The sequence below is a fragment of the Oncorhynchus masou genome, chromosome 21 (assembly GCF_036934945.1).
Source record: "Oncorhynchus masou masou isolate Uvic2021 chromosome 21, UVic_Omas_1.1, whole genome shotgun sequence".
In the NCBI taxonomy this organism is placed as follows: domain Eukaryota; kingdom Metazoa; phylum Chordata; class Actinopteri; order Salmoniformes; family Salmonidae; genus Oncorhynchus; species Oncorhynchus masou.
This window is the reverse complement of record NC_088232.1, coordinates 24,312,987-24,336,745: the sequence shown is the minus strand read 5'-3', so window position 1 is coordinate 24,336,745 and position 23,759 is coordinate 24,312,987. Positions and strand designations below refer to the sequence as shown.

The 23,759-nt window shown below is 44.8% G+C and overlaps 1 protein-coding gene across 1 annotated transcript in view; it reads left to right on the top strand.

Annotated features, from left to right (window-relative positions):
- Nucleotides 1–23,759, top strand: part of LOC135507986 (A-kinase anchor protein 6-like) — a 192,158-nt gene that overhangs the window by 2,120 nt on the left and 166,279 nt on the right. The window contains 1 exon segment of the mRNA XM_064927842.1: nucleotides 16,656–17,048. Coding sequence (XP_064783914.1) covers nucleotides 16,701–17,048 — 348 coding nt within the window. The 5' untranslated portion in view covers nucleotides 16,656–16,700.

Below are 23,759 nucleotides of genomic sequence, written 5' to 3'. Positions count from 1 at the left end.
ATTAGTATGGGGCCTGGCTCACTATACATGCTAGGATTCTGGGTTATTATTAGCCTAGCCCGTTGCGCATTCAGTATGTGCTGCAGTCTCCTACGTTGTTAATGTTACAGCCTGGTACAGAGCTCGACTGTATGATGTGTTTTGGAGGTGTGGTGTCAGATTCAGGAGCCATTACTGAAGCGAGTCCCCTGTGTCCTTTTCTCCACCTCCTTCCTTCCTCACACCTCTGTTCACCACGGGATGGGAATTAAGTGTGTGTGTGTGTGTGTGTTGGGGTGGGGTCTCACTTGAGGTGGGCTCTCTCTGTCTCTTTCTGTCGGTTTCCACCAGCCCCAGAATCCTATTTGATCCTTTGATGTTGTTATTGTTGCCTCAATCATGACAGGAAAGAGATTAGAGAATGAGTCTGTCCTACTGTTTCCTCATCCTGTTGAAACTCTGTTTCCAGTAGCCTTTATCCTCTCCATCGTTAATTTATCAGATCACTGGGACTGGGCTGATAAGGGACAACATTTAATAGAAATAGCACCTAGGGTGTGGCAGTCATCACTGATCACATTCCTACCCTTTTTACACTATCGTGCTGACCCAAACCAAACCCTGCTGGCTCGCATATTCTCTTGATACTTCCAGCAAATATGGTGGATGCGTATCTAGGCCAGCTCAGTACATTTTGGTTTGGCTTGACTCAGTTAGGTTAATCACGTGAGAATATTAATAGATGGATAGTAGCCTAAAGGAAGGTGTGATTGATTGATTGATGAGGTCAGGGGTTAACAAACTATTGATTGAGGTGAATGAAGTAAAGTTTAGACCTCGGGCCATACTATTAAACAACAGCTTGGTGACATTCTGTCAGAATATAGACACACAGTGGTGGAAAAAGTAGCCAATTGTCATACTTGAGTAAAAGTAAAGATACCTTAATAGAAAATGACTCAAGTAAAAGTGAAAGTCACTTAGTAAAATACTACTTGAGTAAAAGTCTTAAAGTATTTGGTTTTGAATATACTTAAGTATCATACTTAAGAATGCCCTGCTAAGCATTCCGAATGTAATGAGTACTTTTGGGTGTCAGGAAAAATGTACGGAGTAAAAAGTACATTATTATTGTTAAATATAAATAGTAAAGTACAGACACCCAAAAACACTACTTAAGTAGCACATATTTTTACTTAAAAACTTTACACCATTGCATCTACAATATAAGTTGTATAGAAGAGTAACAGATTATCTGCTAAAAAAATACATGAACACAATGCAAATTATAAGTAAGTAAATATGGTGTCTAGTGAGTATCTAGCCAATCTACTATGAGTCAGATTTGTCAGGTTCTTGTCAGTGTTTTGGTCAAGTATTCACTAAGACATGTTGTATTTATATTTGGAGCTCTACACTGAAACAGTGAGAGTGGGTCTAATCAGTGATTCCAAAATAGCACCAGTCAGTCAGAGAGGGAGGAAGGACTGACTGGCCACCATTATCTCTGACTAATGAATTATTGAACAGTGACTGACTGATCCTGCACAAAGCAAAGCAGGCAAGCAGATCTCTGGTTGAGCCAAGCCTTGAAATAGCAGATCTGTGTGCATGCGAGTCTGTATGTGTGTGTATACGTGTGTCTGTGTGTCTGTGTGTCTGTGTGTGTGTGTGTGCATGCGAGTCTGTATGTGTGTGTATACGTGTGTGTGTGTGTGTGTGTGTGAGAGGGATAGATCTCTAAAATCATATTTGAGATTGTGACTTCCATGCGGTCTCCTCTCCTCCATGTCAGAGTGAGCCACTCCCTCCTCCTACTCCTCCACTCCCTCCTCCTACTCCTCCACTCCCTCCTCCTACTCCTCCACTCCCTCCTCCTACTCCTCCACTCCCTCCTCCTACTCCTCCACTCCCTCCTCCTACTCCTCCACTCCCTCTCTCAGCCAGCCTGGTTCCCTCTCTCAGCCAGCCTGGCTCCCTCTCTCAGCCAGCCTGGCTCCCTCTCTCAGCCAGCCTGGCTCCCTCTCTCAGCCAGCCTGGCTCCCTCTCTCAGCCTGCCTGGTTCCCTCTCTCAGCCAGCCTGGCTCCCTCTCTCAGCCAGCCTGGCTCCCTCTCTCAGCCAGCCTGGTTCCCTCTCTCAGCCAGCCTGGCTCCCTCTCTCAGCCAGCCTGGCTCCCTCTCTCAGCCAGCCTGGCTCCCTCTCTCAGCCAGCCTGGTTCCCTCTCTCAGCCAGCCTGGCTCCCTCTCTCAGCCAGCCTGGCTCCCTCTCTCAGCCAGCCTGGCTCCCTCTCTCAGCCAGCCTGGTTCCCTCTCTCAGCCAGCCTGGCTCCCTCTCTCAGCCAGCCTGGCTCCCTCTCTCAGCCAGCCTGGTTCCCTCTCTCAGCCAGCCTGGCTCCCTCTCTCAGCCAGCCTGGCTCCCTCTCTCAGCCAGCCTGGCTCCCTCTCTCAGCCAGCCTGGCTCCCTCTCTCAGCCAGCCTGGCTCCCTCTCTCAGACAGCCTGGTTCCCTCTCTCAGCCAGCCTGGCTCCCTCTCTCAGCCAGCCTGGCTCCCTCTCTCAGCCAGCCTGGCTCCCTCTCTCAGCCAGCCTGGCTCCCTCTCTCAGCCAGCCTGGCTCCCTCTCTCAGCCAGCCTGGTTCCCTCTCTCAGCCAGCCTGGTTCCCTCTCTCAGCCAGCCTGGTTCCCTCTCTCAGACAGCCTGGTTCCCTCTCTCAGCCAGCCTGGTTCCCTCTCTCAGCCAGCCTGGTTCCCTCTCTCAGCCAGCCTGGTTCCCTCTCTCAGACAGCCTGGTTCCCTCTGCCAAGCTGAGCCCTGCTGGGAGGCTGAAGGGGTTTATACTGTACTGTTGAATGCTGCTGTACCACGACTTCAATTATCCATATGAGGTTACCTTATCTCTGCAACCGAGGACCGAGAACCACATATTGTTCCTCAGAACCCTCTTATATTACTCCCATGTAACATTTCAATGTTTTTGTTTGTTAGGAGAGACAACCTTAAGAGATTGCTCGTCATCCAAATATACAGTACATTCGGAAAGTATTCAGACCCCTTCCCCACATTACGTTACAGCCTTATTCTAAAATTAAATAAATAGAAATTCTCATCAATCTACACACAATACCCCATAATGAAAGTAAAAACAGGTTTTATACATTTTTTGCAAAGGTATTAATATATAAAACAGAAATACCTTATTTACATAGGTATCCTGTTTCCATTGATCATCCTTGAGATGTTTCTACAACTTGTAGTCCACCTGTGGTAAATTCAATTGATTGGACAAGATTTGGAAAGGCACACACCGGTCTATATAAGGTCCCACAGTTGAAAGTGCAAGTCAGAGCAAAAATCAAGCCATGAGGTCGAAGGAATTGTCCGTAGAGCTCCGAGACAGGATTGTGTCGAGGCACAGATCTGGGGAAGGGTACCAAAACATTTCTGCAGCATTGAAGGTCCCCAAGAACACAGTGGCCTCCATTATATTTAAATGGAAGAGGTTTGGAACCACCAATACTCTTCCTAGAGCTGGCCGCCCGGGTGACCAAGGGAGGGGACCAAGAACCCGATTGTCACTCTGACAGAGCTCCAGAGTTCCTCTGTGGAGATGGGAGTACCTTCCATAAGGACAAACATCTTTGCAACACTCCACCAATCAGGCTTTTATGCTAGTGGCCAGCCGGAAGCCACTCCTCAGTAAAAGGCACATGAGATCCCGCTTGGAGTTTGCCAAAAGGCACCTAAAGACTCTCAGACAATGATAAACAAAATTCTCTGGTCTGATGAAACCAAGATTGAACTCTTTGGCCTGAACACCAAGCATCACGTCTGGAGGAAACCTGGCACCATCCCTACGGTGAAGCATGGTGGTGACCGCATCATGCTGTGGAAATGTTTTTCAGCGGCAGGGACTGGGAGACTAGTCAGGATTGAGGGAAAGATGAATGTAGCAAAGTACAGAGAGATCCTTGATGAACACCTTCTCCAGAGCATTCAGGACCTCAGACTGGGGTGGAGATTCACCTTACAACAGGACAATGACCCTAAGCACACAGCCAAGACAACACAGGAGTGGCTTCGGGACAAGTCTCTGAATGTCCTTGAGTGACCCAGCTAGAGCCCAGATTGAGAGACCTGAAAATAGATGTGCAGTGACGCTCCCCATCCAACCCGACAGAGCTTGAGAGGATCTGCAGAGAAGAATGGGAGAAACTCCCCAAATACAGGTGTACCAAGCTTGTAACGTCATACCCAAGAACACGCTAGGCTGTAATCGATTCCAAAGGTGCTTCAACAGAGTATTGAGTAAAGGGTCTGAATACTTATGTAAATGTTATATTTCTGTTTTATTATTATGAATTTGCTTGGTCATTGTGGGGTATTGTGTGTAGATTGATAAGGGATTTTTTAAATATTCAATTTTAGAATAAGGCTGTAACGTAACAAAATGTGGAAAAAAATCAAGGGGTCTAAATTCTTTCCGAATGCACTGTATACAATATTACTATCCAAGAAATGTGAACATGCATTTCAAACATGGACTGGCTTTGACTCATCATTCAGTGATGCCAAGCCAGAGAAAACAACGGTGTGCCACATAAAAGGAGGACTATACTGTGTGCATTGTACAATCTATTCACAAGCAATAATGATGTCAGAGAGAGCTCTCAAGGTTAAAGCCTGCCCTAGCTAACCCATTCTATCACATCTACCTCTTATTGTCTTTGTACAGTATCTAGAGATACCACTCTTCATACAGAGAAATGTGCCATAATGACCTCAGCCTCTCGCCCCTAGGGCCCTGATCAGAAGAGATCTATCTGTCCCTCTGTAGAGAGAGAGGAGGAGGGAGGGAGAGAGTGGAGAGAGATGGAAGGAGAGCAAGAGAGAAGCTGGAACTACTCTACCTGAACCAATGTGGGGGAGAACACAGCTTCCAACAGAACTGCTGTTCCTGCTAGAACTAAGGTGTGATGAAGGTCACAGAGAGAATGACCTTTCCCATCACTAGCTATGCTAGCTACTCACAAAAGTTTGTGGACACCCCTTTAAATGGGTGGATTTGGCTATTTCAGCTACACCCGTTGATGACAGATGTATAAAATCGAGCACACAGCCATGCAATCTCCATAGACAACAAATTGGCAGTAGAAAGGCCTGCACTGAAGAGCTCAGTGACTTTCAACGTGGCACCGTCATAGGATACCACGTTTCCAACAGGTCAGAGCTGCCCCTGTCAACTGTAAGTGCTGTTATTGTGAAGTGAAAACGTCTAGGAGCAACAACGGCTCAGTCGTGAAGTGGTAGGCCACATAAGCTCACAGAATGTCTCCTCTGAGTGCTGAAGCGTGTAGCACGTACAAATCGTCTGTCCTCCGTTGCAACACTCACTACCTCTGGAAGCAACGTCAGCACAATAACTGTTCGTCGGGGGCTTCATGAATTGGGTTTCTATGGCAGAGCAGCCGCACACAGGCCTAAGTACACAATGCGTAATGCCAAGCGTTGGCTGGAGAGGTGTAAAGCTTGCCACCAACGGTATAGTAACCAATGCAAAGTAATTGAAGTTGCTAATGTTTTGCCCTCAACAATTGACATTGAATGAATCCTCTGTATTTGTTTAGGTGTTGGCCTACACAGCTAATGGTCCAACCATACCAGTAGCTAGTGAGTTACAACAGTCCTGGGACCCAGCTCGTACATTTGGTTCCTTGGAAGCTGTGGGAACGTATGTTTTTGGTTTCCAATTGGTTCTGGGGACAAAGCCATAAGTTTCCTGACCAGTAAAACGGAATGTTTTTTAAATGTTCTGAGAATGGAAGGGTTAATGTTGCCTATTCTGGACTTTTTAGGTAGCAGGAGGGTTCTGAGAACATTTTACTATCGTTCTCTAAATGTTTTCCTGGAAGGCATTATTAACGTTCTGAGAACAGAAATTATAAGATTGACATTTTTTAATAACTTCCTTAGCTTTCACTGAATGTTTTAAAAATACTTTTAATAATACTGCTAGCTTATGTTAACAGTTTTGACCTCCAAGCACGGATAGGACACCTGGAGATGAATTTGCTTAGGCATTAATCATGCATAAACCTGGATTTTTATTGTGGCACAGAGTCAGTAAGATTCAACCCTTACGATCTTCTGGTAAAAATAAAATCCATAGGTTATAAGGAAACTAACTTAACTTCACCCCCAAAAAAATAGTACACTGACAAAACAAAACTCCTACTGCTTCCAATTCTCCATATCTACCTTCTCAGGCTCTAGACCTAGAGCCTGATAGGGTGGTACCACTTATGACAATATTCCATGTAACTCCTTCGCCGAGAAATCTTTCAGCCCCAAGAAACAGCTTCCACAATGATTTGTATCTTCCTGGACCTTCTCTCCACCTTGGCCGTGCCATTTATCACCATAGCTATGAAGCCAACAAAGTCAACCTTCTTAACCTTTAAAATGTCAGGATTCTGCTGGTGAACCGCTGCAGCCTGCAGTGAAGGCCTATCCACCACCATGGACTCCACCATTCAAACCCTCAGCCTGTTGAACAGCTGCTATGCTCTGGATAGCCTTGACTTTGGCCACTTCATTCTCTTTCCCCCTTGTGGGGCACTTGAAAGACGTTGCTTTGTGGTTCCCACCACAGTTGCAACATGTCACATTTTCATCACGTGATCTTTTCCACAACTTGGACATCTTGGCTTCTCCCTTCTGCAAACACTTGGTACATGACCAAAAGCTTTACAATGATCACACTGCATTGGTCTTGGGATGAATGCTCTGACTCTGTAGTTAATATACCCTAACTGCACTTGAGTAGGGAGACTCCATATAAAAAAAAAACAGTTAGACAAAACACTTTTTCTTCATTCACCACACGATTCATCCAACGTGCATCAATCACTCCAGGAATATTTTTCATCTCTCCAACATCTACTTCCCACGAGACTCCAGATATAACCCCCTTGAGGGGTACCCTGTTCCTAAGAGAGAGAGAGAGAGAGAAAGAGACACACACACACACACACACACACACACACACACACAACACTTCAAACTTATCAAATCGGTTGAGACGCAAGACACTTTTCTTCTGATCCTCAGAAGCACAAAAAATCTAAAGCAACCCGCCTCTTGTGATCCTCACAGCCTTCACTCTACCCAGCACTCTCTCCACCAGTTTGCATATCTCAAATTGATTCCTCAAGATGGGTAATTCGATCAGCTGCTCCTCATTTACACACCGTACTCCTAAAAGATACTTTGTGACATTATCATCACTGTACTCTACTTTGCTCAGTTTTCCTTTCTTTTGGACAATATTCCAATTCTCCTTGATTTTACCACCATTAGATTCAGAATCCACTCCATCATCCGCTTCCGCCATCTTTTTTTCCTATCCGAGCCATGTTCCTGTTTTTCATTTAAGTCTATTCAAACAGACCCCATTTCAAAGTAAACAAGCACTTATTAAGATCAGGTGTGGCCAATTAGTGGGCACGGCCAACACACCTGAACACACTTAACAAGATAGAGGCTAGAGAGAGTTTGGTGACGCTGAGAACGGAATGTATATGTTTTTAAATAGCGTTCTTAGGATTTTACTAATGTTTTCTTGTGGTTTTTATGGAAAGTTTTCTTAATGTTCTGAGAATATAACTTTAAATAGAACCATCCTGCATCATTCCCAGAACCTTTTGGGAAGGTTGTATGCAAAATAACCTTAGGGCAATCATGCTCTCACCAAGCTCTAAGAAACATATCGGAACGTTTTGTGCTCGCTGGTTAGTAGCTATACATGCATTAGCTTTGAAACCCTTATGCTCTGTACTGTGTTCAGCTATATTATAGCAAGCTGCTGAAATTGAATTTATTAAAGGAGCAACAAAACAACTGTGCCCTTGCATTATCATTGTTGAATCCCGTGTTTGTTCCCTCTGAATGTTATGATTAATTTTGGGTGCCATAGGACATGTAACATATCTTCCTCATGAATAGTAAATGATTAATCTGTCCTGGACTGCCTGGGCCACAGAGAGATCCTGACAGGATAATAGTCACATTGTTCCCTGTGGGATCCCTATTCCCAACAGCTTGTGACCGGGTTGTGTTCAGTAGAGAGATAGTTTCGAAACGTAGTGAAACGAAGAGGTACTGCATGAATTGTCCAATACAAATTGTTTTCTATTGCAAAATATTGTTCTACATTGTGGCCTACTGAACATGACCCTGGTGTTACTCTCCAAGCCAACAACAGTGTACACTAGATATTTTATTTGAAGGGGAACTGATGCCCCCCAAATTTCAATATCTTTGAATTCATTATGTATAAAATAGAATAAAATGTGTGGCCTTATTTCTACATTACCTCTAGAGTTAGATGTATCACCCATAGGTTTCAGTGTACTATTGGATAATAGGTCATGATATGCCTGCCTGCTTGCTCACCACCATACTGAGCCATAGTCTCCTCTGCCTTGTCATAGCCACTATGGCCTACACATCTCTGGGTGATGCTTTGGAAATCAGCTCTATATTACGTAACCCAAGTGATGCTGTAGCCATGCATTTGTGAATCATGGGTGGACTGGAAATCGGTTTGAAATGCAATTAAAGGGGCTTAATGTCGATGTTACAGGCTTTACTGTAACTGCACTCTGCTGCTATTGAAGACACCAGAGAAATGGGGGATTCAACTCCCACCAAGGTGCTCTGGTGTAGGGTTTCTCTCATGACTCCAGGGTGGTTTTATGCTGCTAGAACCCATAGTGTAGAGGAAAAGATTTTGAATATGTCCCTAGTGGCACCATATTCCCTGAATAGTGCACTACTTTTGTCCCTGTTGGCCCTGGTTGAAAGTTGTGCACTATAAAGGGAATAGGGTGGTATTTGGGACAGCTTATGGCTGTTTGGTGGGCAGCTGTCTCATATGTGCTTATTAATGATATATACTGAACAAAAATATGAACCCAACATATAAAGTGTTGGTCACATGTTTCATGAGCTGCAATAAAATATCCCCAAAAGCTTATTTCTCTATAATGTTGTGCACAAATGTATTTACATCCCTGTTTGTGAGCATTTGCCTTTACCAAGATAATCCATCCACCTGACAGATGTGGCAGATCAATAAGCTGATTTAAAAGCATGATCATTACACAGGTGCACCTTGTGCTGGGGACAATAAAATACCACTCTAAAATGTGCATTACAAGCATTTCTAGGCATGTTAGAGAGCTTGCCTTGGTCCTGGGCTCACATTTGTTCTCTATAGACTAAATCTGATCATATCCTGGTTATTGTTTTTCATTCAGTGTTAAATAGTCTTAATACATGTGTGTGAAAGGGGTTTCAAGCAACCTTCTCTGTCACAGGGGTAATGAGTTTTGATGATAGGCTTGTCTATTCCAACGCTGCAGTATACTGTTATTGTTATTGTTGGCACGTTGTTGTTTTTACCCCTCGGCTGATTCCATGTCACTGCATGAACACTGAACATGACAGGCCTGTCATTTGCATTTGGCAGAAGCCAGGGGAACGAGAGGGTGACAAATTTAGGGACTGCTAATTGAATCATTAAGGGACAGAGTTTTGCAGATTAATCAGAAATGGTGATAAGGCCTAGTTTACAGTGACTGTCACAAAGAATAGTACTCTCACACTCACTCACTCACTCACTCACTCACTCACTCACTCACTCACTCACTCACTCACTCACTCACTCACTCACTCACTCACTCACTCACTCACTCACTCACTCACTTATTGTTAGTTTTGGATGATTTGTAGCCTATGAAAGCGTACACATTAAATTAATAACTATGAAATTGTAGTTTGTTCAAGATGTGAGGGCAACATAAGCAGAAACAAAAGCCTTATTGTATTCTTAATGAGGCTTGGTAATTGTTAGTACCATGCCCACTGACTGCCCTGAAGGCTAATATGCTGCAGTGCTCACACTGGTTCTATCTATGTCCTCCTTTGTCTTTATGCCCAACATTGGCAATCCTACTATACAGTAGGAAAAAACAAAGTTACCTTTTAGATGCTGATCTAAGATCAGCTGTTGTTTTATGTCCTTAACGGTTCAGATTTAGATTGGCGTTAAGGTAATCTAATACTAGATCTGTGGTTATGAGCCCTTTAAGAGGCTGAGGCTGGTAGTTTCCTGACCCTGCCAGGCAGCATACAGCTCACAGCCCAGAGTGAGACAGGGCCTCATTCAGCAAATCAAGCGTAGTGAGGATGACGATGATGGTGGTGGTGACACAAGTCGTAGCTCATAGACATCCATATGAATCACAGGGATGGAGTCAAAGTGGTCCAATTCTCATCCGGCCCAGTAAGACCGTAATAAAATGACTTAAAGGGTGAGGTTCTGCAGGCAGACAGGATGTCGGTGCCTGACCAATGATTAGCTAATAGGCTCTGATTTACAGGCTCTATTTACTTTGACCCCTTCCATGTTCTGGCTCCCAGTCAATATCTAGCTTAGGCTAAGGCTACCCCCATAACAACACAATGCCTGGTGTTTTTAGTAGGTCAACTATACAGAGAGCGGAGTAGAAAAGACAGGTATACATGAACACCAGTGAGTTCCATACTGTCCCCCTCGGCATCATCTCAGGGGTGTCATAATAAAGGCCCCGGCAGAAACCTTTGACATGGACTGTTACTGTCAAGAGGCAGGGGATGAGAGAGAGAGATGGAGAGAGAGAGATGAAGAGAGAGAGAGAGAGAGAGAGATGGAGAGAGGAAGCATGGAGGTTTCAAATGGGAGTGGCTTGGACTTGCAGAGATTCTCTTTCTCTCACTCACTCACTCACTCACTCAGACTCACACGACCACATGGCTGAGGGCAGTGCTAAGCAGTGTCTGTCACTCTGGCCTGGCAGAGAGGCAGGCTGACTGTCAGTCTGACAAACAGAGGGATTGGATACTCTTATCTGGAACCTGATGTTGCCTGGCCTCTATTTATCCTCACATGGAACTCGGTAAGCTCTGCTCGACTTCTCATGGGATTTCCTTTTTTGGGCCGAGGGTTTGAAATGAGGTATGCTGGGCCATATGGTCAGTGGACTTAGCACATCTGTGGTATGTGATCCCTCATTGTCGGCCTGGAATTATTTTGTCAGGAGAGTGTGTAGCCCGTGGACGGAATTGTGTCAACTGCACTGCCTCTGGATGTTATTACGTGTGTGTGTGTGACTGTGTGTGTGTGACTGTGTTTTAGCTAAGTGCTATTCTAGCTGCCAATAGTATGTGTTCATATGTGATGCTCAGTCGGGAAGGAGCGCTTCTCAAGGTGCTTTACTAATGTCCTCATTGTAGATGGACCTCAGGGTGGAATGAAGAGCAAAATGGATGCTGTCAGACCAGAGGCATAAGTTGCTGCCTGTGCAGTTCTTCGCGCATGGACAGGGGTGTTAGCATTGTACCATGTCTGTGTGAGAGATTGATGAGAGATGGAGGGGGGTAGACAGATTGTTAGAGGAAGAGAGGGAGAGAGAAGGAGAGATAAGGAGAGAGGGAGAGAAGGAGAGAGGGAGAGAGAGAAGGAGAGGGAGAGCGAGAAGGAGAGGGAGAGAGAATGGAGGGAGATAGCGAATACAGGGAGAGGGAGAGCGAAGGAGAGGGAGAAGGTGAGCGAGAATAGAGAGATGAGAGAGGTGGGTGGAATTGATTTATATTTACAAGGTCTCTCTGTCTGGCCCTGTGTGTGTGTGTATATGTGCATCCATGCGTGCACGCGTTTGTGTATGTGCATTCGTGTGTGTGTGTGCTTGTGCGCGCGCACGTGCATGTGTAACAGTAGCAGCAGAGGCAGCAGCAGCAATAAAACGGCTTTGTCATCTCCAGGATGTGCAGAGTGATATTTCCAGATGAGACTGAAAGGTCAGGAGGGTAATACAGATGCAGAATTGAGTCATTCTTTTATCGTGTGAGCCACTTCTCATTGGTAGGTTGAGCCATCAGTCAGCGCATAATGACTTCTCATTGGTAGATGGGAGGCCTCTCACTGTAATAGTGTCATAATAAAGCAGCAGGATGCGTCTCCTCATCCAAGCCATTGATTTCCAGTGACGTACTGTTGTGTTTCTCTATTCTATGAACTAATGTTGTTTCCAATCACACTGCTCTGCTGTACTGGTTGTCGAGAAAAGTTAACCTTTTGGACAATATTGTTAATCACTGCAACATGGACTGATGTGATCAGTCTATATAATATTTAGTTGTACATACAGTGATATAATTTGACGATAGAGGAGATAGGGTCTGCTCCATTGTTTACATGTTTGTTGATGACCCACTATTTGAGGTTATGTACAGATTTAGAAGCGTGGCTTTAAGGTTTGTTGGGTTTGTAATACAAGAAGAAATGTGTCATACACAGGAGCACATTGTTAATGATGACTGGGATATCATCTAGTGCCTTCTATAGGTCAAATATATTAGGTATTAGATGTTAAGCCTAGGAATCATTTAGAGAGACAAAGTTCATTTAGACCACTGTAATATGACCTTCCACGTAGGGATGTGCATCTTTCCCTTTGAAGATGATTCCATACTTATCTAGATACATGGGCTCCGACACAATACAGGAACCATACGTTTTAGTTTGAAGTGATTTGGTTTGATTAGAGGAACGAATCGATGCGAATTAATATAGCACTAACATTTGTTGCATAAACACGTTCATTTTCCATTCAAAATTAAAATATGCAGCTCAGTGGATGTGTGCGTGTGCGTGTGTGTGTGTGTGTGTGTGTGTGTGTGTGTGTGTGTGTGTGTGTGTGTGTGTGTGTGTGTGTGTGTGTGTGTGTGTGTGTGTGTGTGTGTGTGTGTGTGTGTAGGCGCCTGATCTGAGCCATAAGGGAAACAATACCGATTGTTTAAAGCAAAACTACCAAAACCATTGCTGATGGTGAAGCTAAATAATCAAAATAAAGCCCCGAACATGTAGCCTTCCTATAGCATGTAGCCTTCCTATAGCATGTAGCCTTCCTATAGCATGTAGCCTTCCTATAGCATGTAACCTTCCTATAGCATGTAGCCTTCCTATAGTATGTAGCCTTCCTATAGCATGTAGCCTTCCTATAGCATGTAGCCTTCCTATAGCATGTAGCCTTCCTATAGCATGTAGCCTTCCTATAGCATGTAGCCTTCCTATAGCATGTAGCCTACCTATCGCCAGGTGAGAGTTGTGTCTCTGGTAATAGCTTAGGCTACTTTTATTCCGGTAAAACACAACTAAGGTAACTCAAAAAATCTGTTGTTAATTTTGATGTTGTGGCCGAGGAGATCATAGTCGAGCAATTGACGACTGCGTGGCCAAACACGACTCCAACCACATCATTAAGTTTGCTAACGACAAAATGATGTGACAGTCTATAGGAAGGATGTCAGAGACTGCCAGGACAACAACCTCTCTCTCAATGTCAGCAAGACATAGGAGCTGATCGTGGACTATAGGAAAAGGAAGGCCGAACAGGCCCCTCATTAACATCGACAGGACTGAAGTGGAGCGGGTCGAGTTTCAAGTTCCTTGGTGTCCACATCTAAAAAACAAACTGTCATGGTCCAAACACACCAAGACAGTTGTGAAGAGGGCACGACAACACCTTTTTCCCCTCAGGAGACTGAAAAGATTTAGCATGGGTCCTCAGATCCTCAAACAGTTCTACAGCTGCACCATCGAGAACATCCTGACCGGTTGCATCACCGCCTGGTATGGCAACTGCTCAGCATCTGATAATAAGGTGCTAAAGAGGGTAGTGCGTGTGGCCCAGTACATCACTGTGGTAAAGCTTCCCGACATCCAGGACCTATATACTAGGCGGTGTCAGAGGAAGGCCCAAAAAATTGTCAAAGACTCCAGTCACCCAAGTTATAGACTGTTCTCTCTGCTACCACACGGCAAGTCTAGGACCAAAAGGCCCCTTAAAACCTCTTATGGCTACGATCCCCGTACAGGGATCAACATCAGGGGAAATTTCAGAGTGAAAATGCAAGTGTCTTACATCCTTCAAAAAATTAGGATCTTGGTAATCAAACTACATTTTCCGATTTAAAATAGCTATTACAGAGAACAAATACCATGCTTTTGTTTGAGAAGAGCAATCAACAACAAAAACATTTTCCGCCATGACAGTTTTTACACATTCACATCTGAAGGTAAAATTATGACTTACATTCTGATATCTTGCTCTTATTTCTCTTCCTGAGGGTCCCAGTGATCAAATGAAGTGCCGTTTTCTTTGATAAAATCCATTTTCATAACCTAAATCGAAACATTTTGTAACCCGTTTTTTTTTAACGACAGAATTCTCTCTCTATCAATTTTTTACGGAGCATTCGACGTGATTACACACGGTAAACCATCGTTTATCTAGTCATGGTGGGTTTCAGTGCATTCCTCTGGATGTTTGCAACACAGCCAAACGTCATAGTTTTTTTTTTGCGGGGAGTATTGACCGAAGTGAGCTGATTTGAAGACAACGAGCAATTACTACCTTGCGCACCAATAATTTTAGCGAAGCTTCGTTGATTGTCTGTATTTCTTCCCAATGACCACTGATCTTCTTGAAATCTAGCTGGGTAGATAGCCAATGAGCTGAGGTAAACGCCAGTATGTAATGGTTTTGGGTTGGACCACCATTCCTTGTTTGTAAATGTACATGTAACGAACTCCATTCTCGCCTTGACTATCAGAGGAGTTGCTGTGACGCTTGTTACGCGCAGCAGTATTTTGGAAAGTTGTATTTTCAACGATTTCATTGAAGACGTCATGGCAAATAAATCAGGAAAAGCGAAGTCAAAGTCTAAAGTGAAAGTGAAAAAGTGAAAGTGAGACAGATTTTTTGTTTGAGGAATCTTTGAGTGTTATGATTCAAACAGGAGCTGAGGAGCTAAAACAAGATCCCACAACTTAAGGTGGGAAAACGGGCTGCCTAAGTATGATCCCCAATCAGAGACAACGATAAACAGCTGCCTCTGATTGGGGATCATACTAGGCCAACAATAGAAACATAGATTTGCCGACCCAAGTCACACACTGACCTAGCCAAATAGAGAATAAACTCTAAGGTCAGGGCATGACAGTACCCCCCTCCCCCCCAAAGGTGTGGACTCCGGACGCAAACCTGAACCTATAGGGGAGGGTCTGGGTGGGCATCTCATCTCGGTGGAGGCTCCGGTGCGGGACACCGACCCCGCTCTGTTTGAGGCTCCCCCCACTTTGGTGGCGCCTCTGGTTCGGGGATCGTCACCGGGGACTCCGGACTGTAGATCGTCGTCGCGGACTCCGGACTGGGAACCCTCTCTGGAAGCTCTGGACTGGTGACCGTCACAGCAGGCTCTAGGCTGCAGACTGTCGCTGAAGGCTCTGGACTGCAGACCGTCCCTGGAGGCGTCGGGCCATGGATCATTACTGGAAGCTTCGTGCCATGGATAACCACTGGAGGCTTCGTGCCATGGATCATCACTGGAGGCGTCGGGCCATGGATAACCACTGGAGGCTTCGTGCCATGGATAACCACTGGAGGCATCGTGCCATGGATCATCACTGGAGGCTTCATGCCATGGATAACCACTGGAGGCTTTGTGCCATGGATAACCACTGGAGGCTTCGTGCCATGGATCATCACTGGAGGCGTCGGGCCATGGATAACCACTGGAGGCTTCGTGCCATGGATAACCACTGGAGGCTTCGTGCCATGGATCATCACTGGAGGCTTCGTGCCATGGATAACCACTGGAGGCTTCGTGCCATGGATAACCACTGGAGGCTTCGTGCCATGGATCATCACTGGAGGCGTCGGGCCATGGATCATCACTGGAGGCGTCGGGCCATGGATAACCACTGGAGGCTTCGTGCCATGGATAACCACTGGAGGCTTCGTGCCATGGATCATCACTGGAGGCGTCGGGCCATGGATAACCACTGGAGGCTTCGTGCCATGGATAACCACTGGAGGCGTCGGGCCATGGATCATCACTGGAGGCTTCGTGCCATGGATAACCACTGGAGGCTTCGTGCCATGGATAACCACTGGAGGCGTCGGGCCATGGATCATCACTGGAGGCTTCGTGCCATGGATAACCACTGGAGGCTTCGTGCCATGGATAAACACTGGAGGCTTCGTGCCATGGATAACCACTGGAGGCTTCGTGCCATGGATCATCACTTGAGGCCGGGTGCATAGAGCTGGCACAGGACGCACCGGGCTGGAGAGACTCACTGGAGGCCTTGTGTGACAGACAGTCAGACAGTTAGGCAGTTAATGTGGGTGGTTTGTGCACATTGTTGGGTCTAACTTTTCCCATGTCTTAAGATAATATTAGAATATGGTCATACGCTCCCCCACAAGACAGCGAGCTGAGCTGTCTGATTAAGAAGCTCTCATTGGTATCTGTAGCTGCTAATATTAGACGTCTGGTTGTAGAACGATGGCTGATTTATTCCCCAGCAGAGCATGAAAGGAACTGCTTATGGATTTGCATCTGAAATTACCCAATTGGCTTCTCTCAGTATAAATTAAACATTCTCTGGCAGCTCTACAGTTACTAATTAATGTTTCTGTCCTTTCTTCCTTCCTTCCCTCCTTCCTTCCTTCCTTCCGCCCTGTCCTCCCTACCTCCCTTCATTCATCTCTCCCCCTCTGTCTCTCTGCAGCTGATTGAGAACGGATCTAGCTGTAGGATCTAGCTGTTATTCACCATGATCGCTGCTGTGTCTCCCATGGCCTGTGAGGCTGTCTCGCCCATGATCACCTCCGTCACGCCCACCCTGGAGTCCAGCCCTAAGGAGGAGGAGGAGGCAGGCCTCAGCCCCAGCCAGAGTGGTCTCTGTGGGGAAGATCTGGCCCAGGAGAGGGACCCGGCCCAGAGGTATCAGAACAAAAAGCCCCCTCCCCTGCACACGGGGGCGGACTGGAAGGTGGTGCTGCACCTGCCTGAGATCGAGACATGGCTGAGGGCCACTACTGAGAGGGTCCGGGACCTCACATACTCTGTCCACCAGGACTCAGTCAACAAACACGTGGACGTGCATCTAGTGCAGCTGAAGGTGAGTGGGCCTCCACACACTATATACTCGCATCTCATATTCTGGTTTCAGACGGCCTAGTAGCAAGGAACTACCCTGGGCCCGTGGTCACAAAGTGTCTCAGAAAGGCAATGGTGATCTATGGTTGATTTTCACTTTTGAATAAGATTATATGGACAGGGAGATCAGCACTCCTACTCTGAGACCCTTTATGAATATGGGCCCCGGTCCAGATCTGTTTGTGCTGTCTTGGTCCTGAGGTCATTGTTGTTGCCAGACAACAGACCGCACAAACTGATCTGGGACCAGGTTAGCAAAGAACACCGTCAAGTGCAGAATTGTCCAAAATTGACTTCCCGAGTGGCGCAGTGGTCTAAGGCACTGCATTGCAGTGCTAGCTGTTCCACTAGAGATTCTGGGTTTGAATCCAGGCTCTGTCACAGCAGGCCAGGACCGGGAGACCCATGGGATGGCGTACAATTGGCCCAGCGTCGTCCGGGTTAGGGGAGGGTTTGGCTGGCTGGGATGTCCTTGTCCTATCGCGCACTAGCGACTCCTGTGGCGGGCCGGGCGCAGTGCACACTGACACGGTCGCCAGGTGTACGGTGTTTCCTCAGACACATTGGCTCCCGGGTTAAGTGGGCATTGTGTCAACAATCAGTGCGACTTGGTTGGGTTGTGTTTTGGAGGACGCACGGCTCTCGAACTTCGCCTCTCCCGAGTCCGTACGAGAGTTGAAGAGACGAGACAAGACTGTAACCACCAATTGGATACCACAAAAAAGGGGTAAAAAATAAAATACAAAATTATTTGTCCAACATCACGTCCCAGTATAGTGACCCTGTAGGAGGAAGATGTAATTAGATGTAATGAGGGGAGCTGTACCTTCTCAGTAGCCTTGGAGCTGGACTGGTGGAGCACTATGTAGGGAATAGGATGCCATTTGGGACGTAGGCTCAGATCAATGTTGAGAATCCCTTCTCCCTCTTACCCCAGCACAGCCAGTCCAGGCTGGGGCTGTGGATGATGTGTGTGGATGATTTTGCAGATACCAGCTATTTTGAAGAAAGTTTTACGTGCAATGATTGCTATGTGGTTGTTTTATCTGCCTTAGTTGAATGCATTGATTGTAAGTTGCTATTGTTTCATGACTAAAATATGAGGGTGAAAGTAGGCTACTGGGTTGATCAGTGACTGGCTGATCTATCAGCCGATGGTCTTATTGGATTCTGTTAGAAGGTCATGGTGGACCAGCCCTCAACCCTCTAATTAAACAGGAAATGGAGGAACAGAATTAGTTCAGCCAGCCAGCCAACCTCAAAGCACTGGGAAGACTCCATGTGAGTCTCAAATGGCACCCTATTCCCAAGTGCACTACTTTTAACCAGAGCCCTATGGGCCCTTATTTGGGTTGCAATTTCTGAGGCTGGTAACTCTAATGAACTTATCCTCTGCAGCAGAGGTAACTCTGAGTCTTCCTTTCCTGTGGCGGTCCTCTCCTCATGAGAGCCAGTTTCATCATAGCGCTTGATGGTTTTTGCGACTGCACTTGAAGAAACTTTCAAAGTTCTTGAAATTGTCCGGATTTACTGACCTTCATCTCTTAAAGTAATGATGGACTGCAGTTTCTCTTTGCTTATTTGAGCCGTTCTTGCCATAATATGGACTTGGTATTTTACCAAATAGGGCTATCTTCTGTATTCCAACCCTACCTTGTCACAGCACAACTGATTGGCTCAAACAAATTAACTTTTAGCAAGGCACAACTGTTAATTGAAATGCATTCCAGGTGACTACCTCAAGAAGCTGGTTGAGAGAATACCAAGAGTGTGCAAAGCTGTCATCAAGGCAAAGGTGGGCTAGATTTGAAGAATCTCAAATATAAAATATAGTTGGATTTGTTTAACACTTTTTTGGTTATTACATACACTACCGTTCAAAAGTATGGGGTCATTTAGAAAAGTCCTTGTTTTTGAAAGAGAAGCACATTTTTTGTCCATTAAAATAACATCAAATTGATCAGAAATACAGTGTAGACATTGTTAATGTTGTAAATGACTCTTGTAGCTGAAAACGGCAGATTTTTAATGGAATATCTACATAGGCGTACAGAGGCCCATTATCAGCAACCCTCACTCCTGTGTTCCAATGGCACGTTGTGTTAGCTAATCCAAGTTTATGATTTTTAAAGGCTAATTGATCATTAGAAAACACTTTTGCAATTATGTTAGCACAGCTGAAAACTGTTGTCCTGATTAAAGAAGCAATAAAACTGGCCTTGGAACACAGGAGTGATGGTTGCTGATAATGGGCCTCTGTACGCCTATGTAGATATTCCATGAAGATATCTGCCGTTTCCAGCTACAATAGTCATTTACAACATCAACCATGTTGATGTGCTTTTCTTTCAAAAACAAGGACATTTCTAAGTGACCCCAAACTTTTGAATGGTAGTGTGCATGTGTTATTTCATAGTATTGATGTCTTCACTATTATTGTACAATGGAGAAAATAGTAAAATCAAAAGAAAACTCTTGAATGAGTTGTTGTGTCCAAACTTTAGTGCAAAATGTCAGAAATCTACTCTGCTGACTTGTTTCTATTACACTCCCGGATGGTAACAAGTATAGAAACTGCTTACTAGTGTACTTCTCAACATGGTAACTTAGATGTAATGTACAGTATATCCAGTCTGTCTTTAGTTTGTTCAAGTCTGGTTCAAATCAACATGTGCTTTTAGCCAACTCCCCTGAGTATCGTTGTCATACCATACTAATGCCATACATGTACAGCAAAACAGTCATAATCAGAGTAGTCAAAACACACTCAGACAGGACAGACAGTTGGTAGACAGTTGGAAGACATTGACAGGCGCTCCCGTAACTGTCGTACAACCTAAACCACCGGTCTGTCTCTCCCCTCTCTGTGTGGATATCACAAACAGACCGACAGTGTTGAAAGCTCATCTGTGGACTGTGATATATATATATATATATATATATATATATATATATATATATATATATAGAAAGGTTTCTGTCAGTGTGCCTGCTCACTAATCCTCCTCAATAATCACCTCACCATAAGACGCCATTTGCGACACCACAGACCGTGATGATGTAGGCTAATGTTGGTATGGATGGTGCTAATAGGTGGACGTTACTTATCTCTTTTCAGCCTGTGTCCTCTCAATCATAATAGACCGTCTTCAGGGGGAGCCGTGTCACTCTGTACACTATATAGAGACTGAGTACGAGTATTAGATTGTATGAAGGATACAGAGGACACACAATGTGAATGATGTAATGTCTCAAGTAGAAAAGATGCCTGATACCGTGTCTGTGTACACATTACTGAGGTGTTTTAGTTTAGAATCATCTCCGTGAAGCGATGCATCATAGGTAGGCTACTACATTTACCTGAAAATATCCTGAAGAAGGATTATGGTAGATTTGGTTACATAAGTATACAGTATTCTATTCATTGTTTTGACAAAAGACGGTTGCCTTAGAATAGTGTTAATGGGGGGAACAGCATTACACCTGTGTTTATAGATGGATGTGGGCTCTGGTCAAAAAGGATTTACCATAAGGCTCTGGTCAAAAGTAGTGCACTATATAGGGAATAGGGTACCATTTGGGATGTATACTTTGTCAATAGTGTGCCTGCATGAAGGATCAAAGGCAAATGAAATGACCATGCCTAAATTGTTCAAACTGTACCCTTCCATAATCCCTTCCTAAACCTAGAGTCGTGTCTTTGGCTATGCCGGATTAAGTGATATGACATGCCACAAAATAATATTTATAGAGCTGTTATCTTCCGAATAAACTCTTAAAGACCTAGTAATATTTTACATCAATAGCAGTCAATATTAATCGTGACCTTATTTCAGTCTCATCTGAAAGTTGTAAATTCTTGGTTATCTTCACGAACCCTGGCTAACAAGTTGAATCAGCAATACAAAATTGGGTTTAATTATTTATTTACTAAATACGTAACTAATCACACAAAATTACATATACACAAAATGAATCATACCTTGATTACAAATTATGTCATGAAAGAAAAAGTCCCTAGCGGACGGAACAGATATGACAGCTGGTTACACAAAGAAAGTGGGTTGGGTTTGAGTGAAAGAGCGGGAAGACTGAAGAACAAATGGAGAAGCGATGTCTCTGTCGGGCCGTAGGCAGCTACTCTATCGTAAATACAGAATCTTATGCATTCTAAATTACCGCCCATTTGGAAAAGGAAAATGCAATAAATATTTACTCTGATCTGCGCTTCGGTAGGTTGGTCGTAGATGCTGGTCGTGTTGGCCAACAGAGATCTTCCTGTCCTCGGAAGAATGTCTCTTTGGTGAATTGGATACATTGTAGTAACGTTGTTGTGTGGTAGACGAGATACTCGGTCTGTTCTTTCCTAGCCCACGTTTGCAGCTGCTGTTGCTAATTCAACGGCTAGGTGGTATCACTTCAGTAGTGAATAAGAGTTCAAAGTTCATACCATTCGCAACCAAAGCTCACGCTGAGGTTGGCTTCGTTCTGTAGTTATTATCTGAATCCTTCTGACATCGGATCGTCATCCTAATGTACCCGGAACCGCTATTATATTGTCGTCAAGGCTTTATATAGGAAGAGAGAGGAGGGCGTGTTTCATAGTTTATAACCAATGTCTCTTCACGTGGGCGAGCCACCGAGTCGGGCCTAATTCACTCATGAAAATCCAATTCTCACATTTTAGAAGCTAAAATCACATTTCATCCCCTCACAAATAATTTCATATTCAAACATTTAAATTGCACCACAATTACATGTGAATCTGATAGCTATAATGTGTAGACTTTCCACTGTACAGTTTATGTCATCCTATCATTGATGATCTCATCTCATGACAACCGAACTGACATCATATTCATTAAGTACCAACACATATGTTCAACTGGTTGGATTACCAAAATATGGTTCATTTCCCCCCACTTTCTGATGTTCCCAGAATCTCTATGTTAACCAAGGGATTTTCAATAGTCACATCAGTAGGGTAGGGAGAGGAAAAAGGGGGGTGTAGAGGTATTTATGACTGTCATAAACCTACCCCCAGGCCAGCGTCATGACACTAGTCTTGGATTATGTAATCCCTATTCAGTCAATTTTGCACTTTTCAATTCATATCACTTCAGCATGAATGGACAAATGGTCATCTCTCTTATCAATGCCTATCTTTGAGTATTAATTTTTAGATAGTAAAGTTGGTCCTTTGTTAAAATGCAGTCTTTGTGAACAGTTTTAATGCAGGAGCTAATGCTGGTGTTTATTACTAGATTCATTATGGTAGAGTGAGATGCTCTCCAGTGGCTAACCCCTGGGGCTTAATGCTGTGCTGCCTGGCTGGCTGGCTGGCTGGCTGGCTGCTATTATCTTGCTCATCCCCACCTGCTGAGATGTTCCCGCTAATCACTGGGCATATTTTATGTGGGATTGAGATTCACGTCATAGATTATCTTTGGGGCTTGTGCTGCACAAATGGGAGAGGCCCATGTCACTCTGATAATAGAGTTTAGAGATTACATTTCATGTATAGAGCATCCGCACTAAAGACATTGCTTAGAAAATAGACGTTTTTATGCTTTAAAAAAAACTAAAGTTTGGTCAGTGTGTGTCTCATACAATCACAGCTAACATTGAGACTTCTGCTGCAGGAATGGGAGAGGGGCGAGGCCCATGTTATTGTGTGACTAAGTGAAACACACAGAGAGAGTGGACGATGCTAGCTAGTCTCCCTGATGGTGTGCGGTCTTTATATAGCCCTTCCTCTCCTCTCTGCTGTTTCTGGATACTGTGAATAAAACATGCCTTTGGCGTGACAAAGAGAGGGAAGGCTTCCTGTTAGAACACACACAAACACACACACTCACAAACTGCAGCATCATCTCTAAGAGCTTTCACCTCTCGTAAGGTTACCTCTGTTTACGCACCGAAATATTCACAGGGAGAGGGAAAAGGCAGTAAGAGAGAGAGTGTGTGTGTCTATGTGTGTGTGTGCGTGCCTCATTTGTCCTGTTAGTGCTGCTGAGTCATCATGTATTCCAGTTTTTGGACCAGTCAGAGAGGCTTAGTCAGTCTGACTGTCCCAACCTTCGCGTTGACCTTTGGCATTAGAAAGGACCCACTGGTGACCTGACACTTTGGACCACCTTCCCCAACCTTTCAGTCGATGGATAGTCTAGCTGAACTCGGTGCCTGGGTCTGAAATGGCATGTAGTACACTACTTTCGACCAGGGAATGGAAGTAGTGCACTATATAGGAAACAGAGTGCCATTTAGGATGCACCCATGCTTGCTTACAGACAGACCTCTCCATTCTCTAGCTGAAGCTGTGCATTGTCTGTCTGGAGAATGCTGAACATGTGACATCCTGAGTCAGTGTCTGGTCCCGTATTCACAAAGCGTCTCAGAGTAGGATCGCTGATCTAGGATCACTGATCTAGGATCAGTTTTGCCTTTCACGTCGTAATGAACAAGACAAGGAGGACCTGACCCTAGATCAGCTCTATGAGACGCATTGTGGATACAGGCCCTTGTTGTGAGAGTGAGTGACTGATCTCTTTGTTGCGGTGGTTGGCTTCCTATGAGAAAGTGACGCAGACCGGTTGACGTATTGCCTGGCCAGGGCTCCACTGCCTCTTGCTCTGTGTGTCATTGATAACGTTGTGTTCCCAGATAAATATTT